Raw genomic sequence first — 24,466 nt, 5'->3', positions numbered from 1 at the left:
TTAAAATAATGTGTTCGACAACATCTAAAAGTTTAGTCTTCATATATTTAGTATAATAGTTTGTCACACATGAAGTCTGTAACCTTCTATAAAAAATTAATGATTTTTATACCTTTTCTTAACTCAATATTTATATTTTTAATAAACGGGTGCATAGGCACAGGGCTCAGTAAGAAGGAACCCCTAAAATGGAACTGATAGTATTGTTCAATATTATATTTTGTAAACTCTTCATCAACATCTGAATTGTATCTGTATATTAGCATAATTTATATTTTTACAATAAAAATATATGTAAATCAAACAGCTCTTCTAGGGTCTAATTAGCGGAATAAGTTACATCAATCAACATCAAAACCACATAAATTGCATAAAAACACAAACGAATTCCGAAGTTCAGCTGCAACATACTAAAATATGAATTTTTATTATTAGTAGCCATTTTGAAGCAAAATGGCGAATCATGCTGGCTATATAAATAAACATTTTGAATGAGGGTGGTTTGGAGGTCTCCTGATACTCTATGATACTGCATTGAAATTTGTTTGAAGTCGCGTCATACGCAATAGGTATATTTTTTAAGAAATCTATCAAACACTCGTAATGCAATTAGGATCAAGGAAAAGGTAGATTTCTAATGTCCTTTTCAAAAAGTACATTTCGCAATTATCCCAGAGCCAAGTGCGTAGTAGGTAGAAACATTAATCGCTAGCAGCAGAAAGATTGCTATATGTTATAAACAATTGGATGTTGTTTTTTTATAAATAAAATTTTGCCCAAATTTCCCTTTAGATCCATAATTGGTCTAGAAAAGCCTGAATGAGCAGAGGAAGATCTTTCTCCTTCCTGACACAGATATTTTTAATATTTATAGGAATATTAAGTTACTCAAGTATTAACAATGTTCGACTTCAGGCGTGACAACCTATAATATACATATGTATATATTAATTAAAATTGTATCTAACTCTCAATTTCTGGATTTATTTATTAAAAGTATGAAATGATTTTATTTACATGAATGCAAAAATCGAGAGTTGCTTATTACACGTGTAGTTTACGTTTAAACCCGTTTACTCTACAGATTACATTAGACTTGTAGTATAATTTATAAAAATAATTTATATATCAAATTCAAAGTGTAGACCGAAAACGGAATAATAATAGTCACCGCCGACAGTACATAGAACAGCTTCCATAAAATGGCTTTGTTGGTTCCCCTGACTGTTTTGATAACATTATTATTATTAATAAAGACCATTTGGCTCTCGTTAATAAGAGCGTAACGCTGCTCCTGAGTCAGCTTGGACGCGATGTCGTTCATAGCTGCTTTCATGGACTTTTTCAAGCCGCCGATGTTGCTATTGGAGAATTCCATCACCCAATCGATCTTGCTCTCGGGCAAATAATAACCGGGGTTCGTGAACAAAGCCATGGGGATCTTTCTCAGCTGCTTTTTGGTCCTTATGATTTGACCGCCGCTGAGTAGACCCATATATAAGTGATACACGTAGGCCAGAAGCAATAAAGGTCTTTCTTCTCTAAGTTCTTGCAAGTGTTGTAAATATTCGACCACTTCGCGGCGGATCACATAGGTATTTTTCCAATCCTGACCTAAATAACGTTGCAAATCCTTTTCGAAAGCAGCAGTTCTGTAAAAAAAATTAAATAAAGAGGACCGATACTTTATACACTTGCAAAAAATGGCTTTCTACTTATAAATAATATAGGAGCATTCACCTCAATAGAATTTCATCGACGTACAGTTGATTCATTTCGGGCATGTCCATCTCTTGTTTGTATTGCTCGAGACATTTGAATATTTCGTAGAATATCAACAGAGCGTCCACCCATACCGTTTCGTCTTGGAGTGCTGAAACAAAGGCAAGTTCACATTGACCTCTGTCTGTTGCATGAGTGTGCCAAAAATTGACTACGTCTCAGCGCTCACCGAATACTAGCTTCGAATTGACGAGACGATCGCTGAGCGCGTGGGAGCTCTTGGTGGCTCTTCGCAACTCAGTTGTGAAAGGACTCGTGCTCGAAGAGCCGCAACCGCAACCGTCTGTCTCCATCCTTTCGCCCTACGCCGGCTACACTTTTGACAATCGTTTGACACTTGTTCTAAGCTCGTTACTTGGAGTACTCGTTAAATCTTTGAGACACCCTAAGTTATTAACTTTTGTAAATTATATTCCTATATAACTAAAAACTCTTCCAAATGCTAAAAGTTCTCAATTTTTTTACCAATTTGTATATGTTACGTTGGCTTTAATAAAGCCGAATGTAGGTTTTCAATATTTTTGCTAATGCAAATAAAATAATTAATTGTCTTAAAAAATCGGACTTATCACTTCAAATAGATGTAACGTCAGCAGTTGCTACTATATAAATTCATTCGCCCTATTTTTGATCAAATCTTGTATATAGTAATTTTAAAAATAAAATTACTAGAAATTATGGTAAACATTTCCCTATTAATTCATATTTAGATGATATTTATGTTATTTTTTTTATAAAATATTGCTTGGCGACGAAAGGTCTCGGGTGGCAATAAGATATAGATTGAGCCACTGTAGTAGTATTTTATTGAATTATTAGTATAGTTCACATGTTATTTAAGTGGACTGTGTGCGCGCACGGTGCACCGTCACGCCAATGTTACCAGAGTGCTGTCAAATTTTAGTAATAATAAACATAAATAACTACATGTATAAATATGTCCCCTACAGTTGAAAAAATCATCTAGTAAAAATATTTCTTTAAATTTTTACATAAGGAAAAATAATATAAAATGAAAATGTAAAGCTGATACATAATTTATTTCTAATTTCAACCTTTTCACTTTTCATATATTTTATTTTTTGTAATCTAATAATAATAATCAACCAAATAAAAAATAGGGTAGAGGGTATGTAAGTAATAATATTTTAAAGTCACATATTTAAAACAATATCAAACATATTTATGTTAAGCAATGCTCTTATGATTTTGATACTAAATCACTTAATTTTTGCTATATAAAATTAAGATTATATAAAAATATTTATTATATAATTTAAATATGTAGCTTTTTACTTCTAGAGATTATTGACTTAATTTTAATGCGTATTCGTATTTTAAAAAAGTTTTATGCTAGTTGGTAATATTTTAGTTGAACTTAAATCATGGTTAAATTCTGTCGTGTTAAGAACAAAGTTTATTTAAAAAGTCATACGTCAGCTGTCAGAAGACGAGTCGGTGCGGAGTCTTTTCGTTTAGAAAATTCGATGAATTTTTATCTTATTACGTAAGTAAACCCACTTTAAATGTTAATTTTACATATTTAATTTGTTTTCTCATATACGTTATGCAAAGCGATCCCTCTAACTAGAGATTGCTATACCTGACAAATATATCAATAGCGGTATTTGATATTAGATACCGGTATTTTAAATATCAATACCGTTAAAAAGTCACCTCAGACATTTTTGTTCGTTTACAAAAAGTTGGCTCCCGAAATGTTTGTAACAGAAAAATGAATACATTTCAATTTTGCTTCAGTTTCAGTTTTCGAAATACTAGTATTTCGTATTTCCAAAACCGGTATTGCAATTCCTACCTCTAACTATCTCACATATTAAATTAAAAGTATAATATTAAATCCTTGTAACAAAACAGTGATAAGCTTTTATGAAAATAATTTTAAATAAATGCAACTAACTTTTATTTATAAAAACATAATTTTACTATATTTGACAGTAATACATTTTTTCATTCTCATGCTTTCTTATATAATCATAACTCTTCAGATTATAATTTAAAATTTTTAATTCAATTTGTGGTAAAAAAAGAGAAATTCAATACCTCTATTTTAGGCGCTAATTAATGAAGTATGTATTAATTTCACTTATTGAAGTAAAAAGTATATATCTTCTAGCATACTTTATTTATTTTTGATCAGAATTGATCTAAAAATCATACCAATGGATTGCATAGAGCAGGCATGGCGAACCTTTTTGGGGTCGCGTGCCAAAAATCCTCAAATATTATTCCTCGATTGTGTGGCGTGCCCAAGGAGTAAAAAAATTACCAAGATAGAAAAAATAAATAATTAATTATTTTTTTAAAACGATTGTCGTTTATCTTAGAAAACGTTTGATAATTAATAAAATGAAATAAATTAATAATTCACAGGTTATTTAATTAGATTTTAGTTTTTTAAATTTCAAATTAAAAAATATTTTTGAACTTGAAAATCGATCGCGTGCAATCCAAATTCTCAAACGTGCCACCTCAGGCTCGCGTGCCCTAGGTTCGCCATGCCTGGTATAGAGAAATAAAAATATGTAATACTAGTAGAAATAAAATATCAACAATAGGTTACGCATTTATTTAATTTAAATAACAATTAAACTTTTTATCCCCTCTAACTAAAATAACTACTAACATTATTTTTGTCTCATAATATTTAAGAGATATTATAGATTTTAAGGAAAATACTGTTTTCTCTGGATTTCATCTTTGATTTTCTTTTTGTGATTCTTCAGTGCCGTTAAGCTTTATTTACCATTTATTTCCAAAATGTATTTATCACATTTCCACATTTGTAACTTTATCAATAGAAATCAGATTTCATAACTTTTCACTACATGATTAATTGCTTTTTATCTCATTTCTTAATAGGTTTGGAGAGGGAAGAAAGTCAACTACTTTCTTATCCTTCAAGCCCATTTATGAGATTTTAGATGCCTCATAAGCAATTTTCTAGTCTTTGTTGCTCTTCCGCAAATGTGACATTCGAAATCATATCGATCTGAATGAACTGTCATGTGACCTCTTATGATAGATTTATTTTTGAATACTTTTTTACAAATATCACATTGAAAGCGTTCAATATGGGTCTTTATATGATTGCAAAATTTTACTCTACTAAAAAATATTTTTCCACAATGGTCGCATTCATAGTTGACTTTATTGTGAAGCATTCTATGGCTTTTGAGGGTTGATTTAGTTTTCAAAGTTTTTCTGCACACGTCACACTTGAACCCAGAAGAATTGTTAAGATAAGACATATCACATTTAATAGGAATCCCTTTAGTTTTAGATGTTTTTACAAACTTGGCGCATTCAAAATTAAGATAATTATAATTCAATTCGTGCTGTTGGAGTATCAATTTAGATTCGAACGCTTTTCCGCATTTGCTGCATTTATATTTGCGTGGAACGTGCGTCTTCATGTGGCATATGAGATAAGACTTTAATTTAAACGTCTTTTGACATACGTCGCATTTAAAGTTGCAAGACTCGTTGTGAATCATAATATGACACTTTAAGTACTGATCAGTTTTAAATTTTTTTCCACATATTTGACATTCGAAGTTGCGCACGTCGCTATGTGAGATTTTATGGATTGTGAGCCTTGCTCTATTCTTAAAGCTTTGTCCACAACCGTCGCATTTAAAATTGTAACTTTTACTCTGTGTTTTTGTATATTGTTTCTGTTTAAAATTATATATAAATCCCATCTTACACTTTATACATTTTATTTTATGAAATTTATTCTGAAGCCATTTGGGGTACACATGGGTTGTGTATGGCATCCCGCAGTTGTCGCATTTACAGTCGTCAAAATTATTATGCCTCTCTGAATGCTGTTCGAAGGTGCTTTTTTTTTTAAACGATTTTTCACAATATTGGCATGTAAAAAGAGCGATATCTGTGAAAGAATGTTCTGCTAAATGTTCACATTCGTCTTTCTCTTGCCTCTGAAAATAATGTAAAAAAATAAACAATGAGAATAATAGAATAGGTAAATTATATTTTTAACAAATTCAACCGTAAATGGGAGCTTTTTATTTTTTTAGTGATACAGGTGGTTCAAAATTCTTTCATGGTACTTTTTGATTCTAATATCTTATGGATTGTTAAATAAACATCAAAATTAAGTTTAATGGAAATTCTTTGATAACAATGTCATATTCACAGTATTATCAAATTTTAGTCATAGCATTATCAAATATAAAAATCAACAAATCTTGGTCTTGAGCCATCCCACACTGCCCACCTCTGGACGTAGTCAATGGTCATCGGTTGAAAAAAATTCGATAAAATATCCCGTTTAAGTTTTGTGTAATAAATCCATAGAAATGGACCAACTAATAGAACTTTTTGATATTTTTACATTGCACGTGTGCAGGACGTTAACAGTTATATTTCAATGTTTTCTTGTAGTTCTGAGAATTTATATAACTTTGTTAATGGATTCTAAATTCTAAGATAATTCGTAATCTGATAATGTATGAAAGCTTAATAAATAAATACCGGAGCGCGCTCCGGCTTCAGAAAAAAGCGCCGGAGTGGCTCTCCGGCCCCACTACACAACTAGTCATTGTCTATTATTTTTTTTACATCTGTCACTCCCATTTATGTAAATAAATATAAAGCATGATACAATTTAGAAACTATTGTATTAGATTAATTTATGCTATGCTATGAAATACTGAAGCAAAATTGATAAGAGTGGAGAAAAGGCGTTGAATTTTAATAATTGATGTCCATAATCATTATTTTTATTTAAAAATACAATATTATACATCCCAACGATGCTGAGAAACTTTTATTCCAAAATCATGTCAAATAGTGGGCGAAGAGTGTGGGGTAAGACAAAACTATATTATTATTATTTTATTAGTCATAATATTTCCATCCATTCTGTGATTTTTCTCATTATACAACATATTCTCCATATATCTCTTTTAACCTTCCCCTTATGGTGCAAAAAATCGCACGCTCCTGTGATGTACACTTAATGTACATGTAAATAATAGTGATTTAAAATTGGAAAAACACAATTACTGTTATGAAATATTAATTATAATAAGTCTAAATGTAACAATTATTGTAAATATATGTAAGTTCTGAAAACAAGTAAATCCTTTAGACATTGCAATTTTTCTGTAAAAATGCAAAATTGAAAAATCTAGTTAAAATCTTCTGTGTGTGAACACCACTCCTGTGCAAAGCAAAAAAATCAACTGGTAACACTGATACATTTGATTGTATCAATATTATAAGTGTATTGCTGAAAAATACCTAAAATATAATCATTTTATTTGAAATATTTATAGATATTCATATAATAAGATGACATGTACACTTGGTGTACATCACAGTAATGGAGAGGTTAAACTCAGAAGAACTATATTTATCATTTTTGGTAGATTTCTCAGTCAAAGTCAGCATCAAACTTTTCTGTCGGCGATTCAATTTACACTCCAGTATTTACAGATATAAAAAAATAAGAACGTATTTTTTGCATGCAGAAATTTATCTGCAGTGTTGGGAGGATTTAAAAAGAAATAAATTTAAAAAAAATTTAATAGCATCCAAACTAAATTTAATGGCATCCTTGCCCATTTGATTACAGATTTTTTAACTGCTATTGTTGCATTATGACCGAGTTAAAATGCATAAGTATAATATAGCTTAACTGCGATTATTTTATCTTTATTGTCATCGTTGATTTAGGGTTGAAAACAACAAAACAAAAAATATCCCATTACTAAATAGGATCACTGATACGACTACTGTTAACAAATATCGAAAGAATAGTGCAATTATTGTTAATTTATAAAGTTATACATTTTTGCAAATGTAAGAAAAAAACGCAGACTTATGGGACAACTTGATAAACAGGTGTTATTATTTAGCTCCAGCCATCTGAGCAACATCTGTTCCAAGAAATTAAAAAAAATAACATCTTTAAGTTAATTTAAGTGATATCTAGAAAACATAATATTTTTGTAAATGACTGTTTGGTCGATTATAAAACTGCTATGTCTTTAAGATCATTCATTGATGTTTATGGTATATCAGCTATCAAAAAGTATTATTTTTACTCTCGAATCGACACTGAATGTTTATGGAAAACGATAATTACCTGTAGTCCAGTGTCCATGTCATCTGATGATTCATCAGGATCATATTTAACGTCGTGAATGTCTGAAAAAAATCCATAATTAATATATTGCTTACTGGTGTAGTATAAATACCATTATTTTTCCAACCAATAGGTTCAATAAAGTCATCGTTGTCGTCGTATTCTATTTTTATATCGTCCTCTATTTCTTCGTACTACAATTAAAAAATGTATGAAATATTCCAAAGACACTCATATAATTTAGGCTTTTTATCAATAAGTTTTATTGCGATATAATCATGAAATGATTTTACTTTGTTTAAATTACTGGAAGTTTCGCCATGGAATTCAACGTCAGGTTCTATGAAGTAAACAAGTATTATAGCATCTAAAATATATGAAAACGAGTTGATAATCATCGTACCGGTTTTGATAGTATCTATGAAAGACATTGTTGTCAATTAATTGACAATGCGAAGCTAACCTAGAAGACGACTAACGACAGAAAATTTGAGTTTTGGTCTAAGAGCTCGTATTTTTGATCATCTTTTTTTAATGGATGAATATAATTCAGTAAATGTAAGAGCTAAAAAAAGGTCATCAATAAAGCTTTGCCGACGTTCGAGTGCAACATTTGAAATACTATGTTGAGTTGAAGTTTTAAAATTAAAATAAAGTTTTTTTTTTAATTTTAAACATCAACAGTAGTCTTCCTTAATGAAAAATTCCTGTTCTTTCCATTAAAACAAACATTCTTTTACTTGAGCAAGTGCTTATTCAATCATATCAAATTTTTGCGTAAAGATGGTGCGATCTCGTGTGACATGTGGGTCCAACTGCCTGAACACGGTCGTTAGCTTCTTACAAGTGCGTGTTTCGATCGGATATTTGGGCGGATAAGTATCGCATTTCGTGAACAGTCGAGAGTGAGAAAGAGCGAAGTACGAAACTAATACTGAAGATGCGTTTAGAATTCAAGGCAATATGAACTGTTTTGAATTGTTTCACTAAAACTTGAATAATAAATAAACGTGGCGTCAAAATTATTAATATACATATAAATGATATTGATCTCATGAATGTATTAGAAGCTTTAGAAATACATAGCTAGAAATTATTCAAATCTCTATAGAAAAATTAGTGTTCTAGCAAATGTTAAAAGAATGTAAATAACGTCTAAGTAGAAATTTTATTCTTAAAATAAATTAAAAAAATAGCCACATTTAAAATATTATATTAATGCTTTAACTTAACTTTTTTAATGTGATGTTGATTTTTAATCATGATTATTGTTTTATTTCAGGTTTAATCAGTGAAGAATTGTTCTAATAAAATGATTTAAAGAAAGAAATCGTTCAAAATGAGGAAGTACTATCAATTAATTTTGGTTATAGTGTGCGCGACGAGCGTTATAGCGTTACTAGTTTACAGACATCAATATAATCATCTACGATACGTTTTGGAAGTTTTAAACTTCTTCGGCAAGCCTGGAGTCACCAGCGATGTCAACACTTGCACGTACGGTATTAATTCGACCATACTGACCGAGAAGCTTGAAAACAGATACGCCGACACTTTGGACATGCCTCCTCAGTTTCAGAGGATCGACGACAACCATTATGCGTATTCATCGTTCTGGCGGAAGAACACGCTGCACTCAGATTTGCAGTCACAATTTTACGGAGTCTCCAACACTATAGTTTTGGGATCTAAGCACGCTAAGCAAAACTTCAGATGTCATTTTTTGATCGAAGACGAGAGTAAGCCCGTCGTGGGAAAATTCAGCTATTCAAGATTGGAAACAAAGTCTAATATCAAAGAAGCAAAGAAGTATGTGTTGTTTATTTTCCACTGCAAGATGAGTAGATCCTTGGGAGTTCCGTTTGGAGTGAGCTTCTATCCCAATTCAGATTCCAATCCGTTGTATTCTCCGGTCGTGAGAATGATCGACATCGATAAGAAGAATTTAGCAAAGAAAATTATTGTGGAGAAGAAAGTCTCTTTTGAGAATAATTATAAAATAGTCGCATGCATTATGCCGAATATGTCGCCGACTGTTTCTAAAAGAGAAGTGGTCGAATTTTTAGCGTTTCATAAAATGATCGGTATATCAGAATTCCACATTTACGATAACTCACTATCGTTAAACATTTTAGAAAGGTTGCAAGTGTTACCGATGGAAATCTTAGGATTCACACTACACATTCTTCCTTTTAACTTTCCATTCTCGTCCGAAGACACGTATCACGTGATGAGGGACCTAGCCGAGTTGGACTGTACTTTTAGAAATTTAAATAGAAATAGAAGATTCGAAGAGAACGAAGTTCGTGCGAATGAGCGTATTAGTCATATTGTTAATTTAGCATGGGACGAATTCATTGTCCCCAGGTATCATTATTTTTTGAAACCGTTCTTAGGAAAGTACGAGATTGGAAAAAAGATCAAGCTTCAACTGCCCACCTTGCACTTTTGTTTGAATCAAAGGAACGATCCGAAAGTGAAAGCCGACTATCCGGACGTGATCAAAAAGACTCACTTCGACAAGTCTATAACGAGCGAGCGGCCTTGTTATTTCTACAACATCGGTTCTATGAACGATAAAGATGTCGTGTTGACGTCGATTGCGCTTCAATCGGATCTGAACGAAAATGGGGCGCAAAAGACAGAAAAACTCTCTCAAGAGATTATAGCGATACATAAATATATCGATTGCAAAGACGCCGGATATAGCAGGGGCTTTAAGAACGTTGATGTCGATTTTGCAGATTTTGATACTAGACCTCATCAGTTCGAAGGGGCCATGTTGAGGTTTTCGGAAGACTTGTTCAGTAGCGAGTTGTATACGTTGTTCAGGTTGGAGAAAATTTGGCCAGAAACTAAGAGTAATAAAAACAGCTAAATATATTTGAATAGAACAATTTCAAAAACATGCAATAATTAAACTATTAATAATGCGGAGAATATACAAGTAAAGCTAGTATTTTTCCATCGCCGTTTTTATGTGCGAGTATATGTTAATACATCTTTATTGTTCACATATACAAATAAGGCGTCACATTTATTGTAATCGGTGGATATGTCTTATATTTATTTAAACGATTCAATGTAGTCGCGTCTTTAAAAATTATTTTATTAATTTATTTATATAATTGCCCATGTATTAGAGTAACTCACTACACCGAACAACAATCAACTCACTGGCGCTTACGCCACTCAGCGGAGCATTGGAATGGCTGATTCTAATCACATCGAACCAAACAATAACTTCACCCTCGTATAATATTTATATATACGTATATATATATATATATATATATATATATATATATATATATATATATATATATATATATATATATATATATATATATATATATATATATATATATATATATATATATATATATATATATATATATATATATATATATTTATAAATATTTATATATAATTTATTTTTGTCTATAATAAGTTTTGATTAGAATTTTTTAATTCCAATTTAATGATGACTTTTCAACTGAGTGGATTAATCTGAATTAATAACTACAAACACCCCTCAAATAAAATGTTACATTTATATAAAATATATAATGCTAGTTTAAGACTGAAACCCATTTCTTACATTCTGTGACTTGATAATAAATAATTTGTTACTTTCAAATACGACCTATCGATGATTACATAATAGCTTTTATGTGTAAATGGGTTTTTCTTGTGATATATTTAGTAATAAATGTGTATATTTCTACAAGTATATGAATATTATTTAATTTTATATTTTGTAATTTACAACGTAAGGCTCTCAACTTTATATAACGATCGTGCTTAAATTGGGAAACATTTAATTAACAGGGTATGCGTATCTACGGATACTGAGGGTTGTATAAAAATTTAAAAACAAGTACGTTATAAAAATGAGCGCCAAATCGTTATGAATTATTTTTTTTTAGTTTATCACATTAATAAATAGCTTAATCAAAAATATACATATATTTTTAATGATATATATCAATCGCATTTAAATATCACTCGTATGTTAAGCTTACGATCATTGTAAATAATTTGCACAAAATGTATACATTATGTAACAACTCTAATTATGATACAATATATATGAAAAACAATGTAAGTGTGCACAATATAAAAAATAAACTCTCCCGATTAATAATCTTACTGTTTGGGGATAGTAAAATGGATTATTTTCTATAATACTGAATTATGCTCAATACTGATCATACAAATACAGAAGTACTCGTTTATGTTTGATATTAAACTATGCACATGTACCTACACATTTAATTGATAATAATTATAAGATAAAAGTGCCATTATAGGTTATGTATATTAATTGACACTGCAAATAATAAATATAAATAACTCAAAATTTGTTTTATTTTATATGACTTGAAAAAGTATGAGATTTCAACGTCCCTCTGCAGATGGAGGGCTTTAACTAATAAAATAATTTTTCACTTATCGATAATAGGATTTCGTTTATATCGATAATATTTTCTATGGAGCTAAACTACAACAAAATATCGTAAGAGACGACTATTGAGAGTTAATAGAGCTCTCTATCTTATTTTTAGATGGTAATGTAGATTGATGGGGATTGAAAATTAGGCCACCAGGTGCCATTAGATGACGAGAGTAATTTACTCTTATGAAAATATCGCTACAGCTCTCAGTTCAAATTAACCAAGAAAGACATGGCTGCACTGCAAGATGTGTGCTTGTTTATTGTGTTATTCTATGTGAAGCCATGGATGCAATTTATTTCAACAGTAAAAGCTCCTTACCAAGATCTGTGCTTCCTAAAGTCGACGAAGGCATATGAAAATGTCGACGAAATCATCTCAAAAGTAGTCTTAAAGAAGTTTAGCCAGCATTTGTGTTAATTAACTGACGAAATAGCTGTCTTGTCATTATTTGACGAAGTAGTTGATCAAGGTAAGAAAAGCAAAACTAGTGACGAATTTGAACAAAAATATATTTCGAGTTTTGTGCATTGACATGTAATAAGTATCTGATTTAGTAAAAAATATTTTTGGCCTATATAAGGAGCACCCTAATGTGCATGTTTTTTAATTTTATAATAAATGATTGCTGCATGATTGTGATTGGTCAGCAAGCTTTGCGCTCTAAATACATAAGGCTGGTCTCCAATGAGGACCATATAGACACTAGAAGAGACTAGCAGATTAGGCCCACCCGCGGACAAAATAGTCATGGACGCCGCTCACTTCCCGAGAGGGACTCCACCATGCGATCATCGCAGCAGAGGGATTAACCTCCACTATACTATTGCTGCCACACCAATCAGAACTCTAAAGAACGAACACTGTCATCATCCCTCCGCTAGCTTCTCCACCACTGCTCTGAGAAAACGATAATAGCACATCATAGTCTGTCACAATATGTAATATAAACTAATAAACTTCTCACTAGTTTCCATCTGCGTCTTACTGGCTGCGAGGTCACACCCCTCAGGGTTACAAACCCGAAAATACACTTTTTTTAAAAAAAAAAAAGAAAATTATTGATTTTTTATACATTATACTATGTTACGTATCTTTTGTTATATATTTGATTTTTAGTAGTAAATGCAAATTAATTTTCCACATAGGTTTACCAGTGCTTTGTAACAAATTAATTTTGATTTTTATTATTATTTTATACAATTTTATTTTAATATTTACTTTCAATTTGATATTTAGGGATAGTTGTGTACTTACAATTTAATTACACATGATATAAATTATTTATTATAAAATAAAACATATTCTTATCTTGGGTCTTGCACTATTTTCGAACCCAACCTCGCAAAAGTTCGCGTCAGCTCTGGGTCGATTTGTTACGGAAGTATGTTTTAACCTTTACTGATTGATTTTAGTAATTTAGACTTGCCGCGGTTTCGTCACCATTTGCGCTTATAATCTCAAGCTCCAAAAAATAAAAAAAATAATGTAATGGCAAGCAGGAAGCGTGAGATTATGAGTGCAAAGTGTAATCAAGCCATCGGTAAGTTTATATTACCAAAATCAAAAAAGGTAAGGGTGATAGCTATCAATATATTGGCGACCTGTTACTAAATCAGTACGGAGAAGCACATATGTCACTCTAGCGAGTGTACGAGTGGACTAGAAAGTTTTTCGGAACACACCGAGTGATATCGGTCCATTGCAGCAGTTGAAGAAATCTTATAGAAAAACAGCCGATATTAATAGCTTAGCCGAAAACTACTCAACCCGTCTTCATACCTACTGCACATTTGCACACTGTATTACAATTATTTATGTAGATACAGATTGTCAATGCGAGATAAGGACTGAACGAACGCGATTCGAGTTCATGGATAAAATAAAACTAATAAGAAAAGAAAGATTCTAGTAAATAAAACAATTAATAAAAATGGATTATGTGTATATTTTTTTCAATCGAATTTAAACACCAATTAAAGATTATGTATGATATATCGAGGCGATAAATAGTTAAACACAGCTTCAAACGTGTGTGCAAAATGCAGGAATCACAGAAAACGCTGGAATTTTACTTTTCTTTTTTCACATCAATAAGAAAATACAAATATGTTAAGAGAATGACTACAGACAGTTTACTTGAGTTTTTGAACGACTAAGGCGTTTAATAGACCGGCATCCTTGATAGTCTGACCGTTGTCAGTCAACTCTTTATTTGGGAAAGTCGTTAAAAGTACAAAAGTGTGCAGCTGATAAACCGGCATGGAACTGAAAAATGATAATTATCATGTTACGTACAATACAATGTATATATATATATACTAGGCAATTAATATATTAGACATACTTTGTGATGTATTGTCTGACATCGGCGACAGTGTGAGTGTGATTAAATCTTCCGGAGATTCTAGAGCCATCGGCCAGACGAAACTATAACAAATGTTAACATTAAATAAGATTCAATCTATAATAATAATATATGTCATATTTATTATGATGCGTAATATGAGTTTTACTTGAATAGTAGTAGTCGGTTCGCTTTCGTTGACATTTAATGTCGCTTGTGCTGATTTTTGGTTCACCTCTTGCTCTTTGGCTCCTATGTTTTGAGAAGCGGTGGATCCTATGATCGAAGGCACTGGACTGAAATGAAATAATTAATATGTTTTAACATATTAATAGAGAACGGTATTAAAATCGCTAAATTATTATTTACCTTCCCAACATTTGTCCCTTTCCTTGAAAGGGTTTCGACGGACCCGACGAGATCTTAGTGTAGTCTTCGTGTCTTCTATCTTCCATAGTTAAAAATACTTCAGGACCTCTACGAAGCTCTGGAGGAATTTCCCTGAATAATCGAACGATAACATTATGTAAATACAGTAGTAAGTGAGTTATCGGAGCACGGAACCTGCATACCCTCGTCGGACATATTTGAGAAAATCTGCATTTTCAGGATCGTCATAGTTTCGCAGTTCACCGTCGTCTAAGTTAAAACCATTTTTCCATAGACGCAATACGACGACTTGTTCCTAAAATAATATGATGATTTGATTATAAATAAATATGATTCAAGATCACAGGATTGAGTCTCACAGGGTCAGGTCTTTTGTTAAGCATTTTCGCAGCATCGGGAACGACGATCGTGTCGTCGGGAGTTATTCCTGAAAGTATATGAAATATAAATATGGAGAAAAAGACAATAAAGTGAGAAAAAATACCTAATTTATAACCCGTGCCGGAAAACGTAGAACTGCCTTCCCCACCTTCTTGATTCATCACAACTCCTCCGTGCTCTCTAACGCTACGAAACATGTCCGAAACAATGTCATTTTTGTTTTTTCCAGGTCCTATAATTTGCTGACCGCTCCACATGGATCCTCCTGCGTAAAACGCTTGACCTTCCTCTTCGTCGCTAGAACTGTCTTGGTTCAAATTACCGAGAGTTGCGAATTTGGGATTCGAACCGTCGTTCTTGTTTTTCTTTTTTATCGAAACGGACGAAGGCGCTCCTTCGTCTTCCCGCTTGAGCTTGGCCCCGTCCGTCTCGGGCGAGCGTCCCGCCGAAGTCCCCGCATCGTCCTCGGTCGAACCGTCAGTCACCAGGTAGTTGTACAACGCCAACTATAAGATGAAAAAGACGTTCAAAATGTCATTGTGCGACACTTTGTTGCGCGGCGATCGATAAGACGATACCTCAAGGTTATTCTGGGCGGCCTCCAAGTAGAAAGCAGCCTTATGCTCGTCCGCTCCGCTTCTGTCTTGGAAATTTTTCAATGCATCCTCATGATTCGACATTGTTCTACACTACTCACATTGCGTGAGCTCAGCGAAACATCAAACGACGTTTGGCCATAACGCCGTATTTTTTGACGTTTAACTTTTACAATTCTGATAAACTAGCAATTAAATAAATTCAATTAATTATTTTCAAAGTATTCCTTACTTGATAGTTTGCCGTGCAGCCAAATGTATGCGTTAATTTAAATATGAAAATGAGAACAATACGATTTTATACAAAAAAGCAGACCCATTTCAATACACTTGCACAGTGTAAGCGCCAGCAAAAAAAAAATTCAAAAAAAATAATATATAATACTTATTTTTCTACTAAATGTCAACTACACACATTTCAATGGTTGCATATCTTCAGCCGAACGTACTTTACCTTTCCCTTACTGTGATGTGTAACTAATAATTTAAATATCTATACATGTAATTAATACTGGGTTGGGATTTTACCTATTCTTCCGTACTATATTTACGCATTAAATAAAATAATAATAATAACGACTCATCGACTCAGCAGATATTTTGTCGAGAATCGGGGATAAATTCGTCAATATAATCAAACATATACATGTGTGCTACGTCACGGTATTGATATACGGGGATTGCTTAGATTATACTGTAACAAAGCTGCGTTCATGAATACGCAAACATGGCAGTCGAAGAAAAAATGCTTATTGTTGCTATGGGTCACCTGCCTCCCCCCCCCAAACATTTGTGATATCTAAATTATAATATTTAAAGACTCACAGTATACACAATTATGCGTTTTTTTGTAAAAACAAAAATCCTAAAAATGTAAATGAAAACCAATTCATATTTTTTTACTGTGGCCTATGGATAATTGTTAAGTCATGAACTCATAGACGAAGAAAAGAAGATCTGATACTAGGAAATTTAGATTCTGCAATAAATCAATTTATATTTCTTTGTCTTAATATTTACTTTATTTATGAAAAAAATAAAAATATATTGGTCATTTTTTCACTTTTCTGAGCCCCGGTTTTATACATGTGCTGGTCATTCGAAGCATATAACTATGAGTCGAATATTTTTTTACTCGTTAAGTCAATTAATAGTACATGTCAAGGGCAAAAACGAAAGGTAACAAGTATGTTTATTTGAATTACGACATTCGACATCGTAATGTAGTAATTGTTAATATTTTTTCTATATAATAAATAAAATCGTATATTATGCATGTTGTGGAGTCATATATCCTATCAATGGTTTATTATCAATAATGTTAAAATATTTTGCGTCAGTTACTCTGTCATCAGCTGTACTGCTTGCATTTTCAAGATTTAATTTCATGACAGGATAAACGAAAACAATACATTCTCAGCTATTTATTAAAAAGTAAGTTGTTTAAAATATATATGTATGTGTTTTTAAAAATGAAAGGTTTGTACTTTTAACAAAATTATTAATAATACTCAAAGTAAAATATTCAGTATTAATAAAAACTTTTCCATGGTCGGTTAATTTAGTTGTTATGGCCATAATTTTTGCATGTGTCAACATCAGTCGTTGAGGTTAAGTTTCAACAATATTTCATTGAATTATTGCGGTTGTAGTAGAAGGTTTTTAAAATAATATTTTACATAATATTTTAAATTGTTGAAATATATCTAATTATAGGTTATATCTTAGTTATATCATTGAATTTTTAATGATATTTTATAAATTACAATAAAAATAATTAGTTTATTAAATCCACTAGAAATCCCTCAAGATGTCCAATTCGCACCTTTTTTTGAAATCTGGCTTCTTGCGGGTTCCACTACAGAACGGAATCGGAAGATATGTAAATCAATTGCAAAGAATTACATATAAATTTTGCAAAAGCGGTGGTAGTAGTCGTGGAATAAGGTAAAAAAATAAAAATATTTGTGCATTTTAAATAACAGTGTTTATTTGACCAATATTTTATTACTGTAATAGATCATTCATAGAGTTCGATCTTATAAATATGGCAGAACAACAACCAGGAATCGTCATATACACAAAACCGAGGAGACACAGATCACCAGTGATCGTTGCCGAGTTCCGTATGTTAAATATTTTAATGCAGATATATTATCTGTTATACAATATTTTATATGTTATATTATTTTAGTAAACGGCGATCGTCAATGGATGAGCATACACAATATGACACGCGAAGAAATCGTTAGATGGACAAATATTATGATAGGATCGTGGAACGACGGTACCCTTAGATACAGAAAGCCCTGGCAGACAGATTACCCATCGATTCAAGGACCTTGGAATCCGTTTAATACCTATCCAAATGAGAAGCCAGTAGACGCGCCTTCCAAAGCGTATACAAAAATTATCCAAATGGCTAAAGAACAAAATCTCCAAGTTGACGAATCCATACTTAAACCTTGATTTGTATATTTAATGAATAGATTAGTTTTAGATTGTTTTATGTATTTTCTTTAGATTAATTTTATAAACCTAAAAAATAAATGTTTATATGTAGAGGATGAAAGAATGTTTAATAAATATGTTTGCACTACCGTTTCTACGGGAATCTTATTCAAGTCAAATAAAGTTGCTATCAGTGGCCGACCGTGCGCACATTGAAAAGGCGTCTCACATTTGGAAAGCGCTGTGATGAGTTTTTCGCATTTGTTTTTCGACAATGGTTTGCCGAATTTTATAGCACTGTGACAAGCCTGAAATATATATAATACATATAGGTATATATAAACAGTTAAATTAGCTGTACATCAATATTATTGTTCAATCTAAACAGCTTTTTATTGGCCAAAACTTGGCAGCACTCTGGTAACACTGATGTGACGGTGGCGGAGGGCAGCATATTATTTTGGTGGACCTCGGCGAGAAGACAACAGTTGGTGATGCCTCGTCCACCGTTCACTTGCATATAATATCATATAACACAATTTGTAAAAATACTACTGCAGATATTTAATGTGTCCGGCAGAGATGTTTGAAAAATATTGGAGATAAAAGTTTTAGTATTTGTATGTAAGATTAAATTTTTATTTCAAATTACTGTGACTTTCCAAAATATTGAAAAACATAATGGTGCACACCTAAAACAGATTAGCACCGTCTCACGTAAAATTTTCTGGCTCATAGCTTTTGCAGAAAACAACCTTGTGTTTAGCAAGCTCATTAAGAAGCTGGATAGCTCGTACACTCCTACTAGGATCTTCCGTCTGGAACTTTTACATGTCAGAAATTGAAATTTCTACTGCTTCGCTTCTGATTTCCGACGAACTTAGTTCAGCTGAACTCATACAAAGCAAAGCTACGCTGAGTACTGACGAAAAAGACAAATGCCAAAAGTTCACCGCGATCTTTGAAGGTGCGTAATGCAGATAAGGCTATGAGAACAACATGTGTATATACTATTGTACAAATCGTACGTGATTTCAGATCTGTTACGAGAAATGGTAATAATTTATTTATGTTTCGCCACCCTTGATAATCGATTATTTTCGGTTTTAATTGATTGTCAATTATTTTCCCAAATACCAATAACATCAACTTAAGTAAATTACCTCGGAAGCCAAAATATCCATCATCACATCAGGTAGCTTATTAATATTTCCTCTAGTGTTCGTTAGAACGTTTATTTCTTCATCGAAAACCATATCGACGCATTGATCAATTACACTTTTCTGAAATGTCAAAGTCAATTATTAAATTCAATTACCAAATTACTAAGTTGTGTTTTTTAAACTAATGTATACCGGTTTATTTCCCAGATTGATGCATGCGGGAATAGTTTTAACCACAATTTCGTTGCCATCGTTTAGTATATCGAATGTGATTCCCAACGAATCGAAGCTTTCTCGATATTCAACCAGCAAATCAACATTTAACTGATTTTTTAAATATTTCTTTGCATACGCAACCGATTTCCAGCTCGTTCCGTCGTAGTGTTCTTAACAAATAATTTTAAATAACATAGTAATAATACAATTACACTAAATGCAACCTGTGGTATAGAATGTTATTTAAAGGTATGTATTAATAATGTAAACCTGCACTGATTTATGACAATACCACTTTCCAGACATTCACATTCCACTAAAAATAATTCAGTCATCAGCTTATACCTTTCAAAAGTCTCTCTAAATGAATCCGTTCGTCCACCGCGTGCTGATCAAACATCACCAAATATTTTTTCTCTTGATTTTCTATTACGGAAGCTATAAACTTATTATCCACTTGGTTAATAACCTATATAAATATGTACACATATACAACATAAATAAAAAATTGTATACAATATGTTAACATTTAATTCATACATACCATAACCGTTGAAAGCATTTCTTTGTTATAAACTAGCGGCATTTCGATATTTTTCATTTTCAACATTTTGCCAATATTGTCGATTGCAATTGTCGTTGAATTATTAGCAACATTTCGCATGAACGTTTCATATAATTCCTTCATAAATCAAATCTCATTTAAATATAGGCAAATACAAAAATTTTAATTGTAGCAATATTATATACCTTTCGATAATAGTTTTTATTCCAATTTATATTATCAAAGTTAAAATATTCATAGCTTTCGGATTGATTTTTGTCAATTGTCTTCACATTCATTTCGGCCATTTTCAGTATTGGAGACATTCCTTTATTTTATATAAAAATAAATTGATTCGTTATTTAAACGTATAATACTAATAACATGTATTAAATCAATTCACCTTTTGGCATAAATGTTGGTCTTTTAGATATTATGTAATTGTTTTTGTTTATATTTTTTTCTTCATCTAAATCTTGCATTTCATTATTGTTATTAACTTCTACTAGTACTATACTCATATTTTTACCAGTTTCTTCATTTTTTTTATAAAATTCTTCAACAGAATTATCTGTTTCTGATACCCACTGTTCATTTTCATTTTTGATCAGAACACCATTTTGATCAGAAAACACATCTTTACTCATATTCACACTTTTTGTTATAATATCATTAGAATTCTTCTCATCTTTGTTATCATTAAAGATAGTATGAAATTCGATTTCTTCATGTGATAAATTTAATGTTGATTGACTAACATTATTAGCATTTTCATTGTCTTCAACAATCACGGATGTGTCGATTATAACATGTTTATTATAATTATTTTCTTCTTCACTATCACTAAACTTATAATGCAATAAATTCTTTGATTTAAGAATTTCTTTACATGGAAAATTTAGCGCTGTGCTACTAACGTCATCGTCATTAGCAATCACATGATTTTTGTTTAAAATATCTTGAAAAAAATCAGAATATCTCAATTTGTAACTTTTATATATTGAATCAGGGATATCACTTTGGTTCATTTTTGTCATATTTTTAATAACATTATAATAATAGGAAAACTTATCATTCATTTCCATGTTAAATATCGTATTTTGCTTACAATTGTTTTTATCATGAAGTTTTTTATGACTTATGAATGTTGTTTGTGTTTGTTCAATGATTTTGAAAGAACGAACCCTAGTTGTATCCATATTTATGTTTCCAACCGAATTTATTAAATTGTAAGTCGATATTGGTTGCCGTATTTCATTTCTATGCTTAATTTTATTATTTTCAGATATTTTAACATTGTTTAGGAACAAGTTTCTCTTCAGAGATATAACATTATTATTGTATTTAGTAAGTTTATTATAGTAATTTTGCACTTCATTATTTATATTTTCATAATAATTATTAAAATTATAACAATATTTATATTTACGTTTATGGGATTTTTTTATGTCTTTCAATATATTATTTACATAGCTATAGAAACCTTCTTCTATTTTGCTTACATTTTTAAAAATACATCCCTTAGATTGATTATCCAAATACGTATAATTATTTTGACTACTCAAAACATTATATTTATAATTATTTAAAGATATTTTTTTATCAAGCTTATCTTTTTTATTTAGATAAGTTTTTTTCTTATTAACTTTTAGACTATGATCGATATTAGTTTTATAATTATTTAATATGTTTTTATCAAGCCAATCTTTAATATAATCATTTTCAATAAAATTTCCCCTATTTTTATTAATAATTTTTGAGGAACTTAGGTTAGACACCATTTTTTCAAGCCTATCTTTATTAGTATCATTATTTATATTTGTGGTGTTATGATCAACATTCGATGTATTAATATTTACAGATAATATTTTGTCAAATTTATTGAGATCAGTTTGACTATGGTCCATTAACTGAATACTTTGTATCATTCTCTTTTTCTCCTTTGTGATATCTTTCATGTTTTTTGTTTTAGTTTGTTTTTTTGAAGATCGTTTAGCCGGTTTACCTAAAAAATAAAACGTGTTAAAGTCATACACTTATATAGTTATTGCTTTCTTTAATAAGTAACCTTTAATAACGTTTTTCAATTGAGTTGCATGATATTCGTCAGCATTCTTCTTTAAGGCTGCATTTATCATTTTTTTAATGTCTACTTGCTTTAAACCATCTTTATCCCTATCACTATATACATTATCTCTTGAAACGTTTTCATATGATTTATTGAAGAGTTCATCTATTAATTTAACTATATGGTGCCAATTTTCAAACCACACTTTACTTTTATCCGGTTCAAGAGTCACATCATATAAAGCAAAAGAACAGGTTATATTGACTATAAATATTGGATATGTTTTAGAAACATGCTGTTTATTTGACTGAAAAAATATATATTATTAAAATTATCAGTGTCTTTTTAATTCAATATGAGTTTTTTTATCAATTTACTTCATTATCGTTATTAAACATTAATTTTCCTTTGAGGGCTTTATTAAATAGTTTATAGATTTTTGTATCAATTATATGCCTTTTATTTATATATACAAATTGATAACAATTTGTAGAATGCCAATCGTTTGCAATATATGCTTCAATTGCATATCTGTCATTGGAATTTGATATCATCTTCACGTCACTTTCTTCAGTTATACCAAATATATATGTAAACGCTTGTGGAATACTTTTAGTTTTACAAATACGAAGCAAAACAGAGCCATCATAATCATCTCTCAATGTAAACGAGACATTGTGATTTATAAGAGCTATAGATTCAATCGCAATTTTAATTTTTTCCATCTCATGTATGTGATGAATCCGATTTTGTCTCACTTTCATGTTGTACATAAAGTTTTTGATAGTAATCTGTGTGATATCATTAATTAATAAAATAAAGTCATTTAAATAATTGTATTTTCTACTTACAGTCGTACCGTGACAATGTCTTTTATTTTCAACTTTTCTTTCGTTCTTTACGGCACTTTTAAGGAATTCTTTTAAATAAGTCACATTACTAGCTCGGCTTAAACTTTCGATTGTAAGTTGTTCAGATAATTCAATTAAACTGGCTAGAGCTTCACCTCTAAATCCAAACTTATTCAAGTTACTATTTAGATCAGATATCGATCTGCACTTGCTTGTCATGAATCGTTTCCCGATTGATGACATATCGTTTTCACACAGGCCGTCACCATCGTCGACGACTTGCAATCTATAAGATCTTAAATTCACTCGCACGGCTATCGAATACGCATTGGCATCTAAGCTATTCAAAACCTTGAAATATATAATATTTTAATATTTTTAAATATTGTTTATTGCATTTTTTCTTACTAATTCGGTAATAGCACCGTCACAAGACGAAATAATGAATTCTGATCTTAATTTTTGTTTTATTTGGGAATTTAAGATCTTGATACTCATTTTTATTTATTTTCTGTTTACTGCGTTTCTAAGCTGAATATATTTTATATTTATAACATAATAAATGAATTTCTTATTTTTTTATTTGACTAAATTAATGGAAATCTAACAAGAGTTTTCATTCTTTGCTGCAAATAGGTGTATTAAATCAACATGATCATAGCTAGGACCAGCGCTAAGAAACGTGGAGCCCGAGGCAAAAACCAGGTGTGGGGATACCCTCCAAAGTACAAGATGATGTATAAATGTTTTTTTATTTAATTTTATAATAAAATAAGGTTTTTTTAAATATTGTATATTTTGCGCAACCCAAAACTCGAGATAAAAGACGTCGCAGTGGCAACGCTCGTTACCAAGCGATTCCACTGCAACGGCGCCGATACGATTTTATTGCTTTTGATGTGAATTTTTGACTTCTGAGAAATGATAATTGTTTTCGCGCTCCTATTGACCAAAGTTCGATTTGAATGTACTTCGAAAAATTCACTGGCTAAGGAACTAGCGTGAAAAATAAGTAAGACTATATGAACATCTACAACCGATGTACAAATATTTTTACTTGGAAAACTACAGTAATAACTGC

At 31.0% G+C, this 24,466-nt stretch overlaps 4 protein-coding genes and 1 long non-coding RNA gene across 8 annotated transcripts; 2 read left to right on the top strand and 3 right to left on the bottom strand.

The window, feature by feature from the left end:
- Positions 1 to 964: 964 nt before the first annotated feature.
- Positions 965 to 2,800, bottom strand: Ho (Heme oxygenase). The gene is made up of 3 exons (XM_088188884.1): positions 1,952 to 2,800; positions 1,741 to 1,873; positions 965 to 1,652 (listed from the first exon to the last, which is right to left on the bottom strand). The coding sequence occupies exons 1-3, from the start codon at positions 2,073 to 2,075 to the stop codon at positions 1,109 to 1,111; spliced, it is 801 nt and encodes a 266-aa protein (XP_088045010.1). The 5' UTR covers positions 2,076 to 2,800; the 3' UTR covers positions 965 to 1,108.
- Positions 2,801 to 3,143: 343 nt separating this feature from the next.
- LOC148233876 (uncharacterized) lies at positions 3,144 to 11,226 on the top strand. Its single transcript, XM_088188883.1, has 2 exons — positions 3,144 to 3,289; positions 9,204 to 11,226. The coding sequence occupies exon 2, from the start codon at positions 9,261 to 9,263 to the stop codon at positions 10,797 to 10,799; it is 1,539 nt and encodes a 512-aa protein (XP_088045009.1). The 5' UTR covers positions 3,144 to 3,289; positions 9,204 to 9,260; the 3' UTR covers positions 10,800 to 11,226.
- On the bottom strand, positions 4,357 to 9,193 carry LOC148233877 (uncharacterized). Of its 2 annotated transcripts, XR_015810268.1 has the most exons (5): positions 8,325 to 9,193; positions 8,215 to 8,261; positions 8,049 to 8,115; positions 7,922 to 7,983; positions 4,357 to 5,747 (listed from the first exon to the last, which is right to left on the bottom strand). It is a non-coding gene; the product is annotated as an uncharacterized LOC148233877 (long non-coding RNA). The 2 variants fall into 2 exon arrangements; XR_015810267.1 differs by having other exon boundaries at positions 7,922 to 8,115.
- Positions 11,227 to 14,306: 3,080 nt separating the features above from the next.
- Positions 14,307 to 16,234, bottom strand: LOC148233875 (NSFL1 cofactor p47-like). Its single transcript, XM_088188880.1, has 8 exons — positions 16,075 to 16,234; positions 15,600 to 16,002; positions 15,475 to 15,542; positions 15,298 to 15,410; positions 15,095 to 15,226; positions 14,895 to 15,021; positions 14,726 to 14,808; positions 14,307 to 14,646 (listed from the first exon to the last, which is right to left on the bottom strand). The coding sequence occupies exons 1-8, from the start codon at positions 16,174 to 16,176 to the stop codon at positions 14,514 to 14,516; spliced, it is 1,161 nt and encodes a 386-aa protein (XP_088045006.1). The 5' UTR covers positions 16,177 to 16,234; the 3' UTR covers positions 14,307 to 14,513.
- A 1,416-nt stretch (positions 16,235 to 17,650) lies between these two features.
- mRpL43 (mitochondrial ribosomal protein L43) lies at positions 17,651 to 19,171 on the top strand. 3 transcript variants are annotated; one of them, XM_088188711.1, is made up of 4 exons: positions 17,651 to 17,750; positions 17,891 to 18,039; positions 18,112 to 18,218; positions 18,287 to 19,171. In XM_088188711.1, the coding sequence occupies exons 2-4, from the start codon at positions 17,903 to 17,905 to the stop codon at positions 18,559 to 18,561; spliced, it is 519 nt and encodes a 172-aa protein (XP_088044837.1). In that variant the 5' UTR covers positions 17,651 to 17,750; positions 17,891 to 17,902; the 3' UTR covers positions 18,562 to 19,171. The 3 variants fall into 3 exon arrangements, with proteins under 3 accessions (XP_088044837.1, XP_088044840.1, XP_088044839.1); XM_088188714.1 differs by having other exon boundaries at positions 17,656 to 17,702; XM_088188713.1 differs by having other exon boundaries at positions 17,660 to 17,808.
- Positions 19,172 to 24,466: the final 5,295 nt, after the last annotated feature.

Source organism: Plectrocnemia conspersa, unplaced genomic scaffold (genome assembly GCF_051122295.1).
Source record: "Plectrocnemia conspersa isolate PC_06_02 unplaced genomic scaffold, ASM5112229v1 ptg000007l, whole genome shotgun sequence".
In the NCBI taxonomy this organism is placed as follows: domain Eukaryota; kingdom Metazoa; phylum Arthropoda; class Insecta; order Trichoptera; family Polycentropodidae; genus Plectrocnemia; species Plectrocnemia conspersa.
The sequence above is the reverse complement of the archived record's forward strand: the minus strand, read 5'-3'. Positions and strand labels throughout refer to the sequence as shown.